The sequence below is a fragment of the Hippocampus guttulatus genome, chromosome 8, assembly GCF_054856545.1.
Source record: "Hippocampus guttulatus isolate MCC_2025c chromosome 8, RoL_Hgut_1.0, whole genome shotgun sequence".
Lineage (NCBI taxonomy): Eukaryota > Metazoa > Chordata > Actinopteri > Syngnathiformes > Syngnathidae > Hippocampus > Hippocampus guttulatus.
The window spans coordinates 6,762,675-6,786,856 of NC_141268.1; the positions used below are offsets into that span (position 1 = coordinate 6,762,675).

Below are 24,182 nucleotides of genomic sequence, written 5' to 3' on the forward strand. Positions count from 1 at the left end.
AAACTCTGGAATTTGTGCAAAATAACTACTTTGAAGTAAAATGGCTGACTTCCTGTTCATTTTTGGTCAAGAGCTTTTCATGCTAAGATACACACATCCATTGAATTTTGTGTCGAGTCAAAAAGGTGTTGGGAGGCTAATTTACTCTCACTTTACAGCGGGTGCTATTGAATGAATTTCTGATGGTCATATTTGGAGCCCCTTTAAATACACAATTTCACCAAGATACATGCACATGCAAAAATCGGTGCGCTTTCTGGCATGGTGTAACCGATTTGAAAACCACAGAGCAGCAACAGGAACGCTTTTGCAGAGCAATACCATCACCTGGTGGCACTTTTGATGCAATCAGTCGTATGGATGCAATTAAATTCCACATATTTAAATATTCGCCAAGCTGAGATCAAAGAATCAGCTGCGGCAGTATGGCTGTATTTGTATTGAGATTCGTCTATCTATAGTGCCTCCATTTTCTACAAAACAAGTCGAGCATTTGGCTTGAGAAACATTTGTGGAATCAGTTGGGATACTATTCACTGAAGCAAAGAGAGGCCAGATGCTCCTGCAAGTCATTGAATCCGATAATTACGATTATCTTGGTGAAATGTTTTTGAAGACGAGCGCTCCATTTTAAATGAAAACGATGTCCAATGTACGAAGTTCATATCAGCGCTTTTGTCGCGAGAGATGAATTCACTATGAAATGGTGGGGGCCAAAGCTCGTTTCTGTTCCCCAACCGTGACAGACGCAGATCTAGGAGAAGCTGTTGTAGAGTTGTTCATTGTATTTATGTAGCATTGAAATGAGCCCAGAAAGTCACCAAAATATGGGCTTTTTTACTTACGGTACTAATAGTAGTCTGAGGAAAAAGAATAGTTATTGTAGTCATGACAAATACAACGAGTTGCAATTATTATTATTTTTTTTTTTGTCAATAGGCCTACTTTTGTAGCCGGAATGATTGACACACGACACCAGCCAATGATTATATTGACTGATTCTGGAAAGTCAGCCAATGACAGTACAGACAGTCTGTGCATGGGGGGAAAAAATTTAAACAAATAAATCCAACACATAAAATCAATCTATAAAACCCTCATATGAATATCAGACAAGAGTCTACACAATCACATAAATTTTCATATTTAAAATAACGTTGGTCAATAGATGGAACCCTCGTTGAGTTTCCTGAAAATTGAATTCTTGAAGTCATCTTAAAATCTCCTTCAGGTGAGTGGATGGTTAAAATCTTATTCATTCTGCATCATGTATCAGCAAGAGGAACCCTGATCTCCCCTTTATCTGAAGTGTATGACGGTTTGCAATTAAACCACACAGATGCAAACCACACAGTGTGCTAAAGTTCTTATTTCAAAACAATTGCAGAGGAAATTAAAGCTGCATGAGTCGTCTTTCTAGTTACATTCCTGCTTTGATGATGAAAAATGAGAGGTGAAACAATTGGACAATTGAAACATGTTGATTTTGTGATCCTCCAATCAAAATAAGCTATTTGGAAAACATTTTTGCTGACATGTTACTGACCAAACCAAAACCTGAATCATAACTAACTTATGTCAATCTGAAATGATGTCATGTTTTTGAATAAAGACACGGAAATAAAAACATGTTTTTGTTTTTATCGGATGCATCGATTAAAAACGTTTGTTGGAATTCTAAAGTTTTGTTTGACTCTTGAGTCATGTTTTTCAATCCTAATAAACTATGTTTGAAATATACAGTATTTGGTCGACTTGTATTCGATTTCAATTCCATGTCGATCCATGAAACCTTTGTGCGGGGCAGATTTCTTTTACCCAATTTTCCACTGGTCTTTTTTGGTGGAGGTTGTTTTCAGGAAACCTGAAATTGTTAAATTTTCACCTGGATGACCAAATTGGTGGGTTTGTAAGTAAATCTGAGCTATGTATTGTACAGAAAGAAACACTTTTTGTTTAAACGTTTTTGTTCCAGTTTTAAAACATGTTTTTCTCATTTTTGGAATTCACACAAAACGGCTATTTCAAACCAAAATTTCAGGCATGGTTCCGTGAAACTTTTTGGAGCATCCTGTTAGTATTGATATGTCTACCCAAGATTTGAACTTATAAGTGAATCACCCTGATCAAATTAAGCAAAAATAAAATTGAGTTGCTGAGAGTTTGAAAACATTTTAATAGAAATAAAATTTGGTATAAAAAAAATAAACATGCTTCACACACTTTAGTATTTTTTTTTTTTACAAATACATAATCAGATAAGCCAGGCACTGTATCTTTTTTACACAGATATTTTTTTTTATACGCCATGATGTGGGAACAGAAAGCAGACATCACCAATCTATTTAATCACGTTGAATCGAGTCCCCCGAAACAAACGCGAAACAGGGAAGCCTGAAAAAGCGACACAAATGACCCCCCACATCCCCACCATGCACACACATGATGGCTCCCGCAAGACACCTGACCTCCCTCATGATTCAACAACAGATAAATGCTTTTATCTTTTGTGTGTGTATGTGTATATACACACACACACGCACACACACACAAACAGTCATACTTCGGTTTTTGACCATAATCCGTTCCAGAAAGCAGTTCGAAAAGCCATTTTTTCAAAATCCGAAACAATTTTATTATTCCATGATTAGGGGCAAATACACTATGTAGAAATAACAAAATAGTAGTAATAGTCAGATTCGCGTAAATCACAACAAACACGTCTGCTCACAATGAACGTTACACAAGGAAAGCGTCACTTCCTCGTGTAAGGAAGCCGAGAGGAGTCGAGTGACGTATTCGTGTTCGCTCAGTTCAGTCGAAAACTGGTTTTCGGTCATAATCCGAGGTGTATATATATATATACTGTATATATATATATACAGTACATACACATACACACACATACATACACATATATATATATATATATATATATATATATACTGTATATACTGTATATACAGTACATACACACACACACACACACACACACACACACACACACACACACACACACACTTTGGGAGAAAAACGCAACTTCCTTTTATCACCAGAGCCCCCATGGAGGACACGGGGCCTTCGGAATGAATTTTCCAAGTATGGTTTCCCATTAGGGATATATGGATATCACCTTCAGGGGCATATGGCGGTCTCCTCTCAAGGGCATACTTCATCTTAATTCCTCCTCTTAATGGATCTGTACAATGAGGCTTTTTTTTTACCCTCTGAGGGAAATGGCTGCTGGCGGTGATGAGGGGGGTGAGGAGGCTCAACCGCTTCCGGAAAGCTTCGTCCTGCTGAATGAAGCACGTACAAGGAGGGCGAGATAACAGAGGGGACCTGTTGGAGGGCTTTTAGCTGCTTGATACATACAGAAAAAGTCACTCATGAGACCATCTCGAATGTACCCCCAAACGAGTGCAACAACCGAGTTAAAACGCATTCCGAAGAGACAGCAACAATACGACACCTGATGTAAAAACTATCATGCACAACACACTCGGTTCAATAAAACTCAGCAAATCAACAGGGGGGAGTCTGAATGCAAATTTGGCGCATGGATGATAAACACAGCAGGAATCCCCCCTCCCCCACTCCCCATCCTTGCGTTTTTACCTTTGTGATGTCAATTATCCCGTGTTGGAGGATTCTGACGCCAGTGGGCAGACGACACCGACAAGACCAGAACACAATTTTTTGGCTTTTGAGTTCACCGTCAGTCACTCACTACTCGGATGATACAAAGGATAAACTTTCGTCTTTCGGTCTCCAGGTTGGCTTTCATGCAGTATTTTTATTCATTTATTTATTTTACAACACAAGATGATACCTCACAATTGTTCCGCCCGCACAAGTGCTTCTCAGCCGTCAGTGTTTGGAAAAAACACGCACCCGTGATTTCCATCCGTGTGAAAATGATGCTCCTGACAAGCTGATCAGGTGGAAATCCTGAAATTGAGAGATGGTGACTTGAACTTGACTTTGAGGCATCTATTAGATGGCATGGTTGCTGTAGCTGATGTACGTCTGCTTTGTAGAGAAGCCTGGAAAAGAGCGGGGAAACCTCAGGATGTTGTTTTCCTGCTTTTCTGGCCAAACACTACATAGAGTACATTTCTGGTCACATCTGCTTTTATGCTAGCTACCATTTTTGGCATCTTCAGCCATTTTTTCAAACCGAATGAACGCACACTTAGAGTAGTAAATCCAATACTAGCGCTCACCTTGACTGTCATTTAAAGCGACGGATTAAGCCAGAAATCTCAATGTAATTATTGACTCAGAGCAACCACCTAAAAGTGCTGACTAAATCTGCTTATCATCATCTGAAAAACACAGCTTGAATTAAGGGTTTCCTGTCTCTCAACAAGAAACAAAAATAAAAACGTGTCCATGTTTTTATTTTCAAGAAGATTTAATTAATACTCTCATCGTGTCTTATTAGGTCTTAATGAAAAATCTATCAGGCATCTACAGCTGATCCAAAATGCTCTCGCCAGAGTCCTGAAACAACACCGGGAAACTGGAGAACAACACACCTATATGTAAATCAAATAATAGATTTTCAAATCTTATGGCTGGCCTTTAAATCTCGAAATGGTCATGTGTCAAAAGTGCAAGCCAGATGGATAAGATTTCAAAAATTCGTTACTTTTTTGTTACTATTTTTTGGGCACATTAGGTTTTCGAGATATTTTCATGTTTTTTTGTTTTTAGTTTTGACCAAGAAAAGCTTGTGCAATGTGAATTTCAACATGCGCTATAATTAATAGCTGTGCCATTTCAGAAAAAAAAATCTAATTGAAGCTAACCTTCAGTTTGTAAATATTACTAAATGTACTCAGATTCAGAAAACTTTATTTATCCCCGTGGGGCAATTTGAGTTGTGCGAGAGCGGCTTATTATAGAGATGTATGACCATATTATATATTATCCATTTCCATTTTTCCGAACCGCTTGATCCTCACTAGGGTCGCGGGGGGTGCTGGAGTCTATCCCAGCCATCTCCGGGCAGTAGGCGTGGGACACCCTGAATCAGTTGCCAGCCAATCGCAGGGCACACAGAGACGAACAACCATCCACGCCCACACTCACACCTAGGGATAATTCAGAGCGTCCAATCAGCCTGACATGCATGTTTTTGGAATGTGGGAGGAAACCGGAGCACCCGGAGAAAACCCACGCAGGCCCGGGGAGAACATGCAAACTCCACACAGGGAGGCCGGAGCTGGAATCGAACCCGGTACCTCTGCACTGTGAAGCCGACGTGCTAACCACTGGACTACCGGGCCGCCCTTATTATATATTATAATATTGTTAATTTATTATTATAATTCATTCATTCATTCATTTTCCAATCCACTTTATCCTCACAAGGGGGTGCTGGAGCCTATCCCAACTGTCTATGGGCAGTAGGTGGGGACCGGTTGCTAGCCAATCGCAGTGCACACAGAGAGGAATCACCAGCCGCGCTCACACTCACACCAAGGGACAATTTTGAGTGTTCAATCAGCCTGTCATGCATGTTCTTGGAATGTCGGAGGAAACCGGAGTACCCGGAGAAAACTCACGCAGGCCCAGGGAGAACATGCAAACTCCACACAGGGAGGCCGGAGCTGGGATTGGACCCGGTACCTCTGCACTGTGAGGTCAACGCGCTAACCACTGGACCACCGGGCCACCCTATTATTATAATTATCATTTTTATTATTATTGTGAAAACCTGATATGCTCGAGACGGACAAATGTACTTGCATCGAAGATTAAAAAAATAAGGAAATATATATGTTTACCAGTGTTATGGGGTATTTCCAGGCTTTGATTGGAAAAGAGGGTAATACCCAAATTCGGCCCAATTGTTGGAATTCATGTATGTTTTTTGCCCACCATTCTGTTTCAAATGGCAATTAGAAATCCGCATCTGGTCTAACTTGGCGATGCCCACAAACACAAACAATTTCGATTGTATATATTGAATAGGTTTAACATTTGCGATTCGTGGCTTGGACTTTTTTCTGGGTAGATCGGGAAGGAAAAAGTAATCTGAGCAAACCACAGATTTGGATAATCCTGTTGAAACATAAAATAATCGGTCCTCTACTAACTTTGATTGCAAGGGATTGCAAATGCTCGAATATGGCCCAATTTTTGGGCCATATGAAGTCAAGATGGCGCCCGAGTAGGCAGCCGTCGGCAAGTGCTCTCATGAGCCTTGCTTTTTTTGTTGTTTTTTGGTTTGTTTTGTCACTTTGTGTTTGTTGTTACCTCGTGTGGACCTGATGTGGACTTTTTTCAGCATTTTTTGGCCACGACATTCATCAAGGAGGAAACTGTGCTTGGTGGTTGCGCCTTCTCGGCAGCATGGGTATACCAGCACTGTTTTTGCCTGGGAGGAATGTCGGCGCCATTTGACTGTCGTTGCTGGACAGTCCCGGGTCGCTTGTGTCTTGCGCCTGTTATGGGCAGCATTTTTCACAGCCCCACTTTGTTCAGCGGAGAGATCGGTGCTGTTGAACGGTCTGCGGCTGGATGGATGTAAGGCTTGAGGAGCCGACGATGAGAAGAAAGGAGCGTTAGCGCGAAGCGCCGATGCGGATGTGGAACTGGGAGTCGCGGCTTGGAATTGAAGTGGAATTACATGGGACAGGAGATGTGAGCCAATCTCTTTTTCGTCAATGGACGCTACAGCTTTGTGTTTGCTTTCAAAACTTAGCTTGTAGCAGACGTGTGCACATTTTCAGCATGACGGACGTCTCTGATCCACTGGTGAAAAGACACTTTGATCCTCTCTTCTTTCATCTATAACTGCTTCAGACAACAAAGTGTATGCAGAAAAGTGGTGAAGATTGCACGACTGTCTGTGTCCTATGTGTTGTGTTGTGTTATTTTTGTTATTTTGACTTCAAAATGGCGCCGCGTGAGTGGCTGCCTTTCCAGCAGCTCCGATATTTTGTTGTTCTACTTCTTCCTTTCATAACTTTACTGCTGTGAATCAGGAATTTCTCCATTGCGAGACTAATAAAGGTTTTCTTATCTTATCTTATCTTATTTTTGCTGTGTGAGTTTATCCCGCTCCGATTTTTGGTACTGTATGTGTGTCCATCCCGCTTTATTCATACAGGGCAGTTGATTCCGTAAAGCCCCTCAATTCCCCTGCCACCGCCATTTTCTTCAAGCTCTTCCGCTCGTCTCGCCTAACGGTGTTAGCCAAACCGCTGAGGTGGCACCGTTAAATCCCAACACTGCACATATTTGCAGCGACTTGGCAAGGGCCGAACCGCGCCGACAAGAATTTTTCAATTTTATCAAGTCGTAAATCCACGCTGGCATTGACAATGATGAATGGCACTTATTCAAATAACCCCACACCGCGCACCCCCCACCCCACCTCGCGCGACAACAATCCCATCAGGATAAATTGCTTCTGCTGATCAGTTGGTGATGCGAGAGGCTTTGCTCTGCGTATTGGAGCAGAAGGCCCTGTTACCCATCAAATTGGAGCAAATGTGATGCTCTCCTTAAACATGTGACCATTAAAGATGTTTGATTTCTTTGTTTTTAATTCCGTGACAGCAATACAGTGGTACCTTGACTCCGCAACTTACAGCTGCTTTAATTTGCAGTCAAACTGTGAGAGGCCAGATGCTGGACGGATGTTGAAATGTTGATGCTGCCATCTAGCGACAGTGTATCAGAAGCTCCCTAATCCCTTCAATTTTGGCTTGCAACAAATTGCAAAAATAAATAAATAAATAAATCGGAAAAAGGTTCGTCAAGCAGGAGTTTTACTGTAGTTCGCAAGGCGACAAGTGGTCGCCATCTTTGAGGACATTTCTCAAAAACATGGAATGAGTACATCAAAGGCCTCTAAAATCCCCCACAACAAATAATTTCGGGGCAAAAACAATTTACTGGCCCGTTTGAGGTTACTGGTGGATATGTTTAACTGAAACTTCCCAGCCAATCGGAGAAGGGGCTCCCCGAGTTGCAGATGAAACAAAAGGGCAGAAGAGATATCTTGAGAAATAATGACTGAACTGTTTGACTAGATTTTCAAAACAAAAACATTCTCTAAAGTGGCCATTTATCATGACAAAGAAAACACCAAATCTTACATTGCTGCCGTAAACCAGCATATTTGCAGTTCGCTATTCATGAATTCACGTTCACATTTCTTTCCCCTTGTGAACCTATCAGCTATGAGTTGAAAAAAAAAACCCAACACTTTTTTGTGCTCTTTCTAAAACAACTTGAGATTCCACATGATGGGGCCAAAGCTCTGGCTAAAAGGAAAGTCGTAATTGGTGTCAAAGTATTTTTTAAGTGATACATCTGGACTGAGACACAAGATCTTTGTACGCCGGGGAGGCACTAAATTTAGCCTGGATTGTTAGAGGAAATTATGGATAGTCGTGCATTTTGTTGAAATTCAATCGTCTTTCAGCCATTTACCTTTCTGGTCAATTATGTTCCATGAAATTGAAATGACAAAATGTTTTGAGGACACACTTTGTGGTATATTTACAATTGAAACTATGGATCTCGGCAAATTAAAACATTTTCAGGTGGGTGCTACTTGTTTGTGTTATTTCTCTATTTGCAATAGAGCTTGGTCCCCAGCACTGGGTGTTAACCGTAAGCCGTCCATGCAATGACTTGAGAACAATACCCAAGGTGGACTACATTAACAACAGTGGCAGTATTGCGGAGTCGCTCAAGGATTAAATGACTCCCTTCCTTCCAATTTGTGCATCAATTTAATTCATATTCTGAAGGACAAAACAAATTATGCATTGAAGCACTTACTTTGTGTTTCCAGGCTTTCACACAGCTCCGTCTTGGCCTCGCCGTTGGGCCTGAGTCCGGCCTTGGGGTTGAACTTATTGGACATGGTGGCGGCTGTGACCACGGCCTTGAGGCTGCGTGTTCGCTTGGGCACGTTCTGCTCGGGGTGGAAGAGGACCACGTAGACTTTGGGCATGTAGAGCAGGCCCAGGGACACGGAGGCGCTCAGGCTCACAGAGATGGTCAGCGTGGTGGTTTGGATGTACATCTACGGGGGGAGGAAAAACAATTGCACATTAACTCTTTCGCTTCTTTTGCTTGAGTGTTGGGAATGTTTCCGGGGGCCAAGTGACCTGCACGCTGCACGTGACAGCTGCTGTGTTAGATTCACATTAGTGCGTCCAATGACCCGTTACTCGGCCAAGCTGTTGTTGGAGTGGTTTCGGCCACGATGGATCGCCGAAGACAAACCAGCCAGCACTACCCTATTCGTTGCAGTTTTACGCAAAATCATGTCAATTAGCTCATGTTGGAACTCCAGAAGCAAAAACAAAAAAACACACTTGTTTTAAAATGTAAATAAAACAAGATGTTTGGTAGAGTTCAGCACATTGAGCTTCTGGTTAACAAGTTTGCTTCACAGTCGAGAGTCCTTGGGTTCAAATCTTGGCTCAGGTTGTTGATTTATATGTTGCCAGTCCACAGCAAATCAATTTTATCACAACTGCATCATTGCAATATGAAATTGTTGTACCATTTCATCTCTAATAGTACTGTTGATCCCGAAAATACTCAGTGTGTCACAGCATTACTCCCACATGGATTACATTCACTTTTTTTCCCTAAAAACCTCTACACACATCATAATGACAAAAAATAATTTCAATCTCTCATATTCAATCAAATTTAGGTCTGGGCTCTGGCGGGATCATGCGAGGACAATCTTAGTTGTTCTGAAGCAACTGCTTTAATATATTTGTTTTTTTTAAAAGAAAATGCAGAAACCAGCAAAATATACATATATATATATATATATATATATATATATATACACAGGTATATAAAAAAAAATCCTCGTCTCACCCCTCGGGTGGTGTCCGTCCCTCATTCAGCTCGGGTCCTCTACCAGAGGCCAGGAAGCTTGAGGGTTCTGCGCAGTATCCTTGCTGTTCCCAGCACTGCACATTTCTGGACTGAGATGTCCGATGTTGTTCCCGGGATCTGTTGCAACCACTCATCTAGTTTGGGGGTCACTGCCCCGAGTGCTCCGATCACCACAGGCACGACTGTCACCTTTACCTTCCAGGCTCTCTCCAGCTCCTCTCTGAGCCGTTGGTATTTCTCGAGTTTCTCGTGTTCCTTCTTTCTGATGTTTCCATCACTTGGGACCGCAACATCCACTACAACGGCTTTCCTCTGCCCTTTATCTATGATCACGATATCTGGTTGGTTCGCCATTACCATCTTGTCAGTCTGGATCTGGAAGTCCCACAGGATCTTTGCTCTGTCATTCTCCACCACCTTTGGAGGTGTTTCCCATTTTGACCTTGGGGTTTCCAGTCCATACTCCGCACAGATGTTTCGGTAGACTATGCCAGCCACCTGGTTATGGCGTTCCATGTAGGCTTTCCCTGCCAGCATCTTACACCCTGCAGTTATGTGTTGGATCGTCTCAGGTGCCTCTTTGCACAACCTACACCTTGGGTCTTGTCTGGTGTGGTATATCTGGGCCTCAATGGCTCTGGTGCTCAGGGCCTGCTCCTGAGCAGCCAGGATGAGTGCCTCTGTGCTGTCCTTCAGGCCAGCCCTCTCTAGCCACTGATAGGACTTCTTGAGATCGGCCACTTCAGTTATGGTCCGGTGGTACATCTCGTGTAGGGGCTTGTCCTCCCATGATGGTCCCTCTTCCAGCGCCTCATCTTCTGTTCCCCATTGTCTGAGACATTCTCTGAGTACGTCATCCGTTGGAGCCTTCTCCTTGATGTATTCATGGAGCTTGGATGTTTCATCCTGGACAGTGGCTCTCACACTCACTAGTCCCCGGCCTCCTTCCTTTCGGCTTGCGTACAGTCTCAGGGTGCTGGATTTGGGATGGAACCCTCCATGCATGGTTAGGAGCTTTCGGGTCTTAACGTCCGTGGTCTGAATCTCTTCCTTTGGCCACCTTATTATTCCTGCAGGGTATCTGATCACTGGCAGGGCATAGCTGTTTATTGCCCGGGTCTTGTTCTTGCCATTGAGCTGGCTTCTTAGGACTTGCCTCACTCGCTGGAGGTATTTGGCCATAGCATCATGCTTCCATGATGTCTAAAAATCATATATATATATATATATATATATATATATATATATATATATATATATTTATTTATTTATTTATAAACGTTGCTATTATAGCTTGTTGTGTGTTGAATAATTTGGGGAGCAATGCATAAAATGGAGTCCACTCATGCATACTTGCACGTTCATGTTTCCATGATGTCTAAATATTTGATCATATTTTGCCTTTAAAGTGGTAAGGCTTCCTCTTGACCGGGTGCATTTTCACCTCTCGCTGAGAGACGACCCCCCAAGCCCCTTCCACTAACCCCATCATCAAAGCTGCGTAACATTTAAACCCCCACATGAGCTCGGTTTAAATGTTATCTTATTCTGAGCCAGTCTTGTGGCCGAGCAGCCACGCGCTTCCGCCATAGCATGTGTGAACGGTGATGAAATGGAGCGTGGCCGTATGGACGGCGGAGAAGCAGCTGCGGTGTTCCCTCGACAGATGTGCACGGGGACGGCCGAGGAGATCTTTACTGGTGCCTGAGGGACTCACGCTTTTGAACTCAAGCTGTTAGTCCCATAAACGGAGACAGTCATCAACTTTAAAGCTACTAAAAATGGTTTTCTGTTTTTGACGGAGGAGACGACATCATCTGAATTTGTATCTTATGGACTAATGGGCATGTAGCATTTCTGCATTTGGGTTACGGAGGCGTTTTCAATTTAAAAGCTGAACATAATGGTTGGCATACTACAGAGTTGGCTCGTTCCTTTGTCTTGGTAAAGTCACATCTTCAGAGGACAAAAAAGCTTGGAACAAAAATGCCGGAAGCGAGTGGTATGGTGGATAACTGGTTAGCACGTCCGCCTCACAGTGCAGTGGTCCAGGGTTCAATTCCAGTCTCAGGCCTTTCTGTATGGAGTTTGCATCTCCCCTTGCGTGTGTGGGATTTCTCTGGGCACCCCCATTTCCTCCCACATTACAAAACCATACATGGCGGGTTAATTGTCTCTAAATTGACCCTAGATGTGATTGTAAGTGTGAACAGCTGTTTGTCAATGTGTGCCCTGTGACGGCTCGTAACCAGTTCACGGTGTACCCCCGCCTACTGCTTGAAGACAGTCAATTAAATACCACACATCTTACTTATTCTAAAACATGCTACATCTGTGATCTATTTAAATATATCCACTTAAAGCCTGCTGTAGCTGTAATATTTCCCAGTATGTTTCGACAACGAGAAGTACTAGCCACCAAATACCTCACAAGTTAACCGGCGCTCCTCTTGGGATGGGGGACAGGAAGGTGGTCTGTCCACAGTGCCACCTCCTGGCTTGGAAATTCAAGTGCTGTTCTGTGTATTGTGGCATCCTGGGTAATTGCATTTTTTAGTGTTGGCAAAATTAGCTAACTAATAAATGTGTGCATTTGTGGTAAAAATAGACCTTGTCATATCAATAAAGAATCTCACAATTGCATCAGACTACCATTGGGATGAATAATGGCATACAGGTTGTTTCAGTCTATACTGGGAGAGGGGAGATTGATGCCGGACCAATTTGCGCACTGCGCCCCATTTTAGCCACTCCCAAAAATTGAGGAGAACTGAAACGATGAAACAGAGTTTAAGGCTGTTGCTCCACCATTGCATATGACATTACACTGCTCATAGTCTACGTACGTTTTCAACAATTAGGTTAAAACATCAATCAATGGAAAGTAAAAATAATAATAATAATAATAAAAAAATAAAAAAATCTTGAACTCCAAATTTTTGAAATAAATATGGGTGGACATTATCATAACAGGGCACACAGAAAAGTCTCTTGAAGTTGGCCATTTTGGGTGAAACCCAACACTCCACAAGGATGAGAGAATTTACTCAAATGAACGTGATGCCAATATTTTAAAATGTTTATTCAGTCATGCCAGGTAGAAAAATAATTTGTGAATTTAGTTTTACACATGCCATCTAATGTGGGTGGAGCATGGTGTCAAAGTTTGTTTTTTGAGGATTCACCATCAAAAAAGGGGTGGTGAGGGCACATTTTTAGTGCTCCTCCCAACTGTTGATATCACATAGAAATTAGCGTTATTGATGAACCTAACCCATGGCTGATACCACCACCAGATTTGGTTCCACATGCATCACTAATTTTCAATTTGGCAAAACGACACCATTCATTGTCATCCATTAAGTATCTCATTTATTCGTAGTAAAATAATTTGCTGTTGTCATGACAGTGTTGTGACGGCTATTGACTCTGACCGATATTGAGTTGAATGATATCTGACAAGGTGAGTGCTCAATTTTCCACCCGTTGTCAAAGTGTCAGGGATTATTCCTGCGTTGCATATGTTTGTTGGATCCTATTGATTAACATTACCAGGGTATTTTGGTCACATCCCGAAAGGTTTCTCACGGGTTTGTCAGGGTTATCATCGTTGCCCGCTGACCTCTAACTAAACAACATTAATAATCCACGCTTCCATTTGCATGTAAAGCTAGAGCCTGAAACTTAATTGCGAGAGGGAGGGCATTGTCTTGCATACAAAAATAACCGCCTAGTTTGGATGAGTTAGAATCACTCGGGAATTCACCCAATTTATTGTCATAGAAAATGTCAATGACATTTTTCTGTGGGATTAACTCAATAAGCATATATGTTAGCATACCAAATGCTAGCATTTGTTGAATTCTCACTAGAAACAACCAGAATTCAGGTACAGATTTACGAAGTAAAAGACTTATCCATTCTCAGTGGCGTTTTTAATCCTTCCGTTGCTATTTGGCTACATGTTAGCATACCTGTTAGCATGTTAGCATTGAATCCAGTCTCATTACAAATAGTACCAGAATACATCATAGATCTAAATCTGGCATGATGTAAGCATAGTACCTATTATTATGTTCGCATTTCATCAATTCTCATTTGAAATAGCACCTGCGTAGTGGTAAACATGTAAACCAGTGGTTCTTAACCTGGGTTCGATCGAACCCTAGTGGTTCGGTGAATCAGTCTCAGGGGTTCGACAGCACCTCTGCCATGGAGATTAAGACACGCCTGACTCAACATGTCAATTAGTTATGACACGCCCGCTTGGCCATCACTGGCTGGTTCATTTTGTATACTTTATAATTATACTAATTGCAATTACATTTTTTCTGTTTTTAATAAATGTGTTTTTTATGTCTCGAATTTATTAAAAAAAAATAAATCATACTTTTTATTTTTCACTAATGGAGGGTTCAGTGAATGTCGGGTTCGGTACCACTAACAAAGTTCAGAGCCACAGATGTAAACCCTTGGCAATTGGACCCATTGCATTTTATAATCAGGCTGCTAGCCTACTCAATACAATTTATTTATTTATTAATATTTATTTATAAATCTGAAGTTTGTACGAAACTTTTCAATGCTCCCGGTGTTCCCGTATTGTGAAATGTGCTGTTCTGTATTGTGTCGATACGGTCCCTCACTTTGATTATTTCCTTAAGAGAAATGTTCTTTTCTTATAAGAAATTCAACCAGAATAAAGGGACAGTTGTTAAACGTATTATCCTGCCTTGGCACTTTTATGTACTATGCTATCATGCCTATGCAACCATGAAAAATGTTTGCAATTTTCATTTTCTTCAAGCTGAGCCTTATCAATCCGCCTTTGCTCTTTTCATCCATTCTCATTATATTTGTACAAAATGTACTGATACTTACATTCTGTATTCAGTAAATTTCAATATACTGTATTGTGCATCATTTCAGCTCTTCAGCATGTACATGCAATTTCTATAGAAATTACACTTTGTACGTTTTAGCTATAGTATTTTATGATTCCATCAAATGTCAGCAAAGTATGTCTGTTTCTCCTTGTTAGTTGATTAGGGTGCACTTAGGAACAGTTGTATATTTTTTCAGATAATAACAAACTTCAGGCAACACATCACGACTCAAATGATGAGAAAAGTAAACAACAGGAGGTCAATCCCCTGCTTGTGTGAAATTTGCTCATTAGCTTTCCTCAGAATGCGGCACCACAAAGTGAACAAAAAAATGAAGCCCGCTAATATGAGCTTAATTTGAGAGTTGAGAATTGTAAACAGATGCTATTTTAACTGACGACCCCAGAGAGAAGCTCAAAATCATCAGATATTCAAACCCGTCCCATCGCGTTGTTTTGCAGCATGCTGTGCAACACCGGGGGGTGCGGCGTTGAACGTTCTCCACAGTGGCACGCTCATTAAGCTAATAAACAAATAGAAGCCTCGGGGGACTCCATAATAGAGCACCATCGTTTGTAAAGATCACAGTACTTTAGCCTTGATTAGTTTTAACGCCCCTTCACCCTTGACTGGCACACTCGTGGAGGTTGCTGGCCTGAAGCTCCAGATGCGGTTGGAAATGGGTGGAGCGGTGGCTGGTCCCACGCCGGGGGGCTAATGAGTGTAAAAACTCAAGACATTGCTCTGTTCTCTGCACTTGTCCGCATCAATCTTCATTATGCCTTATTGAGCCGTCGAGACATCACTGTGAATAATGCCATGTATGGCAGTGCGGGAAATTATCACAGTGAGGGACAGTATGGCTGGTGGCAGGTAGACAGAATATGGGAACATCAGGAGCATTGAAAAATTTCGGACGAACCTCAGATGGATCTTTTTCTTGAATGTTTGCTATTCCATAATTTACTACCAGAAGACTCTAAATTCTCAGTTGGTATTTTAATGCCAGAAGATACCAGAGTGGACCCACATAATTCACAGGGACGGCCCACGAATGCTGAAAATATCGCATGTAATTGACACCCTTTTTTTTTTAGCCCAATATAATTTAAAATATTTAAATTCAAATATTTTTTAAAAATGTATTGAAAAAAAGTAATTGGCAAGCTACATGTATGAGGGGATGTTCACATTTGTATAATATATATGCGCTATGTTAGAATTCAGTCAATTGATTTCCAGAATGTAGCCAACCATTCTTGTTGCCTTTTTGGTTCACATTCACTTCAACGACGTACTTATTCATTTAGTGCTGCTGTTCACATCAACCCAGATAGTTGGTATTCAAAAATAGTCACACTGAAAAACATAATCTAATGCCGCTGACGAATGTTCCGACATAGTATTTACTCATGTGTCACAATGGACATCTGCTTGTAGTTGTTGGACTAAAATTCTATAGCGTTACATCAAGATAACGCTGATTAACTACTGTTGCTGCCTTTTTGTTCGTTCACATAACATTTTTCGTACAAAATTTGTCATCCATACAAAGTTGTCTGCAAATACAGCAATTATTCCCATTCACTAACAAGCCCCACACAACGCGGATGATTATGTATGCTGCCGTATTCCCTGTGACATAGGATTAATTCATATAGTTGCCATTCAAATCTGACTATTTAGCATTTCTTAAAATCCATAACAATTGACAATATGATGCTGACTGTTCTTGCTGCTTTTTATGTTCACATGGACAAATATTTATTCATTCATTTACACTTTCATCCATGCCCTACAGCATGTATTTTTGTCAGAGTGGACTTTGTCAGAGCGGCTAGTTAGCACGCCAGCCTTACAATGTAGAGGTCCAGGGTTGGATTTCGGTCCCAGCCTTTCTGTGTGCAGTTTCCATGTTCTTCCCGTGCCTGCGTGGGTTTTCTCCGGGTGTTCCGGTTTCCTCCCCCATTCCAATAACATGCATGGCAGGTTAATGAAACACTCTAAATTGTCCCTAGGTGTGAGTGTGAGCGCAGAGGGTTGTTCGATTACGCGTGCCTCGCGATTGACTGGCACCCGGTTGAGGGTGTACCCCGCCTCCTGCCCAAAGGCAGCTGAGATAGGCTCGACCACACCCGCGACCCTTGTGAGGATAAAGCAGATTAGAAAATGGATGGATGGATGGGCGGACTTTGGCAAGCCTTCATAAAGAAAACCACAATCGAGGCTTGATACATGAGTCCAATGGCGGAACCTCTTTGTGCGAGCTGATTGCTTTCAAACCTGTTGTGTCCGGGACTTCTATCACAAGTTTTTGTCCCGGGAGTTCCTCATATACTGACTTGGGCCGTCGCTTTCCAGGTAAGCAGACGTCGCGGAAGCTACTGTAAAAAACAGTTATGAGCGGGACCAGATGTCCCGCTTTGAAGAATGAAGAACGCCTCCCCGTGGCATCCGCTTGGACGTACTCTCAAGTGAAGGGTGCGATTGTGGCAGAAGGAAGTGGACCGTTTAATTGCTCTGCAAGATGTATCAATGTGTGTGTGCTGCGTGACAGGGCCTGTCATGGTTCACCGTTATGAAGAGTGATTTTGCTTTGATGCAAGGTAATCTCCCCCCCAAATAAGTACCATCCTGTTTATGTCACGATGAAACACTTAAGATGTCATTTAAATATTCTCGCTCATTTGTCACTAACCACAAAAACTCGCACACACACACTTTCCTTTTGCATACACACTATTAAGTGCCATGCTTACTGTTTCAGGACTGAGACACTTGTGCAGAAAATAAGTAGAAGGTGTAAAACTGTACTGCATGCTTTAAATGGTTGTTTGAAAGTGCTCTATAAATGCAGTTGAGTTGAGAAATGAAAAGCCAGGATTGAATGTCCTTTACGATTTTTATAATATCCACGTATGCTGTTTCTAGGTTAAAAAATGGGAAAAAGTAGCACAATCTGTTGGACAAATATACAAAATACAAATTGAAAAACGGCAGTCTGAAGTGAAATGTACCAAAGGATTGCTTAAATTATGATTTTAAAAAAATGTGTTAAATATTGTAATCAGTGGAACTTCCTTTTGTTTCCCGAAACAATTTTTCAGATTTTATGTAGTTTTGCCAATTCAGGCGATTAAAAGGAACCGAAATGACAATTTTTGAAAAATGAATGTCCTATTATTCTTTCAACACAGCCATATTGCTTGAAAATGACAAGCCCAAAATGCCCCGAGGATCCCTTAAGTGTGCAATCAAGAACTGTGTTTTTTTCCCCGCTGACTCATCCATTTTAGATACCTGCTGCGATTGATACAAGGAATCCAGTTAAAATGTTTTTTATTTACTTATTTATTTTTTTAATGATAAACTTTTGGTTTTCCTGCCATAGCATAGCTTAGGGCCATGGAAGGTGCTTTTTAAGTGATAAAAGTGGGACTCATTTCCAGCCAAGATGTTCTGCATGCTAATGAACAACTTCTGTCGGGACAAACAAGAGCAACAAGTTCTTTTATGGAGATAAAATCACACATTTTTAAGATTTTGACATTAGCAGGCCTTAAATTAAGACCTCTCGCTCCCAAAATATGATTATAAAAACTTGCAAAATTTTATTTTTTTTATTTTTGGTATAATTTAAAAATGATTTAATGTTAGTAATACCCATAGATACTGTTATACTACTGGATGGCGATGCACACTGATGTTTGAATCACGTCAGATAAAAACATTCCATATGAAACGTATTACACGTTTTTGCAATATGCATATTGCCTGGGCCGATATCACGTTAACAATGTTTTTTCGATATATTGTGCAGCCTGACTGTGTAACGCATTATAGTGAGTGCAGACACATTGCAAATGTGTCACTCTTGAGAAAAGTTATAGCCTATCCCTGCTGACTTTTGGGCAAGAGGCAGGAAACATCCTGGATAGGCCGCCAGCCAATGTAAGGCTCTTTTTTTTTTCTCCTGGAATGCAGCATCTATCAATGTATGTATCTACATATACAGTACATACATTGATTGTGACACTTTTGAGATAAGATAACCTTTATTTGTCCCACACTGGGGAAATTTGCAGTCTACAACAGCAAAATTGGGGTGGGGGGTGGAAAAGAAAAAACAAAGTGTTGCATGCACAAAATAAATAAATGTTTCAGAAAAAGAACTGTACACAGTAGAGAATGGAATACAAATATAAGTTGTATATATATATGCATCTTATGCATACATAAGGTGGCTGTGCTATTTACAATGGTTACAGGTTTTGACGCACGTTTATTCAGCAGCCTGACAGGCATTTTGGCACTCTAGAAAGTTTCAGCTGAAGCCTATTCCAGCTGATCTTTGGGAAAGAGTCAATGCAAGACTTGTTTCCGGCCTCCTTTTATTCTCCTGACTTAAAAAGTGTACATTTTTACAATGAGTGCAGATAAATTATATATTAGCCACCCTTTTCTAAAAGTTCTCCAAGGAAAATAAGTCCTGTTTACTGCGTGTGGGAGTTGTAAGAGTTTTGAGAAGTGCATCGAAGGATTGATTGTCTTGTTTATTTTTTTTTAGACCTTCATATTTTTTAAGCATCTGCAGACAACCCAAAACATTTAATTACTTTGAAACAATGAAATATTTTCTATTTTACATACACATAAACTATAGCAAACGGATATTTAATCTGCCTGCAATAAATCTTCAGAAACACAGCTTTTTTTTTTTGTTTCTCTTTTGCTTTTAGACACCAATGAGCACTAACATAAAACCAGCCAGATAGGGTACGCGATGTTACTTTTAGCGCATTAACTGCAGGTGGGTGTGCGAACAAGATGTTATGCAGATTCACAGCTAGCGTATAAAAACAAGACATTGTGCTGTGGGTCACACACTGCATTATTAATGGCATTTAGTTTGACTGCAGGCATATGCAGATTTTTTGCACTGCTGTACACAATTGAAATTATTTTGGAAGACTGAAACTGGCAAGCAAAAAGACATACCCGCCACACAGAGCGGGTCTTTTTTTTTTTTTGGGTTTTATGATGTATTGGTTTGTTTAATCTCCAAGAGGAGGAGGTGAGGATTCATTTTATTGCATCTGTCTGACGCCATGCTGGTTCTCCTGATAGCGTCCGTGCCAGTGTGAGGCTTTTCCGTCCCTGGCTCTCCGCTGGTGTTAGCGCACAAAGTCCCCTCGTGTAGCCCGGCCCAAAAAAAAAAAAAAAAAGAAGACCCCTTTCAATTGGACACAATCCTATTGTTATACCCCCTTTGGCTTCATTCCCAGATCGTCTCCCCTGCCACTGTCGCTCTTGCTGTTGCATTCCTCTTGACCTGCAGCTCATTCGGAGCCCTCACTGAATGTGATCCGTGTTAATGGTACAGAGGTCACAAACAGTATGTGCGTGAGAGTGTGAGTGTGTGAGGCCACATGAGCATGGAATACTATGACTTGGAAAATTGTTAGTCTGCTCATATTTCAATATTTTAGCTTAGATTTGTTCTGTATGCTTATCTGGATGTACACTGTAGGTCCAGGTACCCACTTCCGATGTAAGACCTAAACCTGTCTCTTTGTACATTTCAAGTGACACATTGCCCATATGGCTGGCTGTGTTTACAGTGATGGAATACATGACACCACCCACATGGGAAAATGCTCGAATAGGACATAACTCAACGCAAGTGTCAACATAGGACAGTGACCATGGAGGTAAACATTACAACTTAAATAATGCAGATATTAAAGGTTCCATACCATTTACTTAGCCGAGGCTGACTCTTCTCCGAATGCAACCTCCCCATTACTTCACTTTCCACCTTCTGCAATAATTGAGCTTATGCAATGGACACACATCTAATATTCATATTTACACCACATTCCATTGTCTTTGTTATCACAAGTGTTTTTAACGTGTACTTCAATAACATCAAACTTAGATTGATGACGTTTATCTGATCTGTGCGTTTACACTGCACTCACACTGGCAGTTATCTAATACATATCTGGAAGAGGCCGACTTGGTGGCACGGTGTCGACTGGTGAACACGTCTGCCACACAATGCAGAGGTCTTGGGTTCGATTCCAGGCTCTGGCCTTTCTGCGAGCATTTGCATGTTCTCTCTGTGCTAGTGTGGGTTTTCTCTGAGTACTATGGTTTCCTCCCACATTCCAAAAACATGCACGCTCGGTTAATGGAACACTCTAAATTGTCCTTAGGTGTGATTGTGAGTATGAATGGCTGGTAAACAGTTCAGGGTGTACCCTGCCGACTGCCTGAAGAGAGCTGGGATAAGGTCAAACACGCCCATGACCCTCGCGAGGATTAGCGGCTTGGATAATGGACGGATGGATGGATGGATGAATGGAAGACGCCTAATTGTCATCTGTCATCTGATGCCATTGTTTTTTTTACTTATGTTGCCATGTTGTATTTACCAGTTGTGGGCAAAATCCAAATTGGGGACAGAAAAAAATCTGAATTGCGTCACTTGAACTGTACAGTGTAAATCCCTGCTCATGACTGTAGCAGGTAGAACTGGAGATGGAGCCCAAGAATCCATTGTATCCCAACAGTTTTTCTAATTAAACATGAAGTGCCTTATTTAAACCAAAGAGTAGAGGAAAAGTGGAACAGCGGAATGAAAATGCGGAACAGAAAAGCAACACAGCCCGGGGCTCAGAGCTAAGTCTCTTGACATTCCTAAGAACAATCATTAGCATGCTTCCAAGACACCCAAGGAAAATTGTTTCACAACAAATCTTATTTCCAAGTAGAAAATATTTCATTTCCATCAAATGTTCTGTCTTTCTGTTGACTTTTGATAGCTTCAGCAACCAGTTTAGGCTGCAAACTGCTGCCAAGTAGTGAAATCTGTGATGCCGGTGTTGACAACACAACAGCCTCATGATACCATCAATAAAGAAAAAATTATGCAAGTGACAAAACTAAGACAAAATCGAGTTTGGTTAAAATTGTGGAAGCTGCAATTGAAGAAGCTGTAATGTCAAATGTCTTGCCCAGTTTAGGTCCATGCATCAGAATGGATGCAATTACAGTCATTTCACATTAGATACATTTTTGTTCATGTTGCAACTGTAGGAAGGGAGCTCTATCCTGAACAGAGCATACTGTGTCAAGTATTTATGTTTTAAAATTATATTTATAAGCCTGGACTGAAAGCAATTTCACAAATTCTGTGCAAATTTGGGTTGGGTTGCTACTGTAGGAATGGGACGATGTCATACACCACCGAGCACCTCAATGTTAACGGAGCAAAAGGATTTTCATTGAAATTAATTATTAATTGAAAGAACTGTATTCCTACCTTTTCTGTGGACTGCGAAGTGCCAAAGAAGATGGGAATGAATGCCAGCCAGATTATGCATGTGGTGTACATGGTAAAACCAATGGGCTTGGCCTCGTTGAAGGTCTCCGGCACCCCTCTAGTCTTAATGGCGTACACGGTACAGGTGACCATGAGCAGCATGCTGTAACCCAGCAGACAGATGAGGGACAGGTCAGAGATATCGCACTTGAGCACGCCGCGGGCCATCGCTGGATTAGACGTCCTCTGATCCTCATAATCGATGATGGCCTTGGAGGGATCCACGCCAAACCAGATACACACGCCGAGCAGCTGCACTGATGCCAGGGTGAAAGTGATGATGAGCTGTGAGGCTGGGGAGATGAACCGGGGCGCACTCAAGGACATGGTGCCTTGATCAAAGATGCGGTAGATGCGGTTGGTTTTCGTGAGCAGGGCGGCGTAGCTGATGCTCATGCCCAGGCCCAAAAAGATCCTCCGTAGGGAGCAGATTCCCACGTCCGGGGTGGAAATCATCAGGAAGGTGGTGGCGTAACACAGGAAGATGCCGGTAAGCAGCACATAGCTGAGCTCTCGCCCCGATGCCTTCACGATGGGCGTGTCATTGTACCGCACAAAGGTGACCACGACAAAGAGGGTGGCCATGATACCCGCCACTGCGATGAGCACCGGGATCACTGCCCACGGAGAGCTCCACTCCAGCTTGACGATGGGGATGGGGACGCAGCCCGTGTGGTTCTCATTGGGCCGCAAGTCGAATCGGCACATCTTGCAGGTGAACGTGTCAGCCTGGTACTGGTAGCCATCGCACCGCTCACAGTGCCAGCAACACTGGATGCCTTTCACGATCTTCTTACGTTCGCCGGCCCGACATGCCTGGCTGCAGATTGACGACGGAATCTGACGGACAGCGCCGGGCCACTGCATCGAACGAACCTAGGAGGAAGGCACAGGAAACAGACTTCAGCATCTTTCACATAAAATTAGAGAATTGATTCACCTTTCGCGCGTTTTACACAGAACCCAAAGATGCAGGACGTATTGTATGGAATGATGTATGCAACACTGGTCAGACTGTTAGAATTGCTTTCTATACATCAGGGCGGAAGAAGTGAGTCTTTGAACTTCAAATCCCCGTCACCATTCTTTTTCATCTAGTCACTGTCCCATATCTGCAGCTACCTCCAAATCCAGCAAATTGGTGGCTCAACTTCATCTTCCCATCCCATCCTGGTTTTGAGCTCTTCGATACGAATTCTAAACCTGATGGGGATGTGAAATTCAAAACCCGAGACTCACTTCTTCGACCCTGATAGAAAGCAATTCTAACAGTCTGACCAGTGTTGCATACGTCATACCAGACACTACATCACACATCATTGGGTTCTGTTATGCTGTTTATGTTTTGTAGAAGTGGTTCTTAACCTGGGTTCGATCGAACCTGAGGGGTTTGGTGAATTGGTCTCAGCCATGGAGGTTAAGACACACCCGACTCAACATGCAAATTAGTTATGACGCGCCCGCTTGGCCATCAGTGGCTGGTACATTTTGTGCACAATTAAAAAAAAACTTACATATGTCTTCATATTTTATCTAAGTCTTTTTCTGTTTTTAATAAATGTGTTTTTTTTATTTCTTGAATTCATAAAAAAAATATATACTGTATTTTTTTTATTTTTCACAAATGAAGGATTCGGTGAATGTGTATCTGAACTGGTTGGGTTCGGTACCTCTTACAAGGTTATGAACCACTGGTTTAGATGTTTGAGATGTAACAAAAGCAAAAAATAATGGTGCCATTCTTGAAATTATGCTTGAAATGCATTACTGAAGCACAAGGCTGTTTTACTTTACGTGTTTTACCTAACCCTATCATATTGAAAAACACCCCTAGAGTTTCTTCTTGTGAATGTGTCTTTTATCAACCCTGAGAAAGAAAGAAAATCTCAATTTGACATTCCCAAAAAGTTGGCTTTTTTTTTAAATGACTTTAATCCACTTGTTGCCACACTTTCAAAAGCTGGCAGTGGCGTGTAAAGGCACATTTAATTAAAAAAAAAAAAGCAAAGAAAAAACAA

General features: G+C 41.7%; 1 protein-coding gene across 1 annotated transcript in view; it reads right to left on the reverse strand.

Annotated features, from left to right (window-relative positions):
* Positions 1-2,851: 2,851 nt before the first annotated feature.
* The window catches only part of LOC147200966 (metabotropic glutamate receptor 4-like), a 199,845-nt gene continuing 178,514 nt past the window's right edge, over positions 2,852-24,182 (reverse strand). The window contains exons 9-11 of the mRNA XM_086118830.1: positions 22,105-23,040; positions 8,809-9,055; positions 2,852-4,046 (exon numbers count right to left, since the gene is read on the reverse strand). Coding sequence (XP_085974956.1) covers positions 3,997-4,046; positions 8,809-9,055; positions 22,105-23,040 — 1,233 coding nt within the window. The 3' untranslated portion in view covers positions 2,852-3,996. The remainder of the gene's footprint in view (positions 4,047-8,808; positions 9,056-22,104; positions 23,041-24,182) is intronic.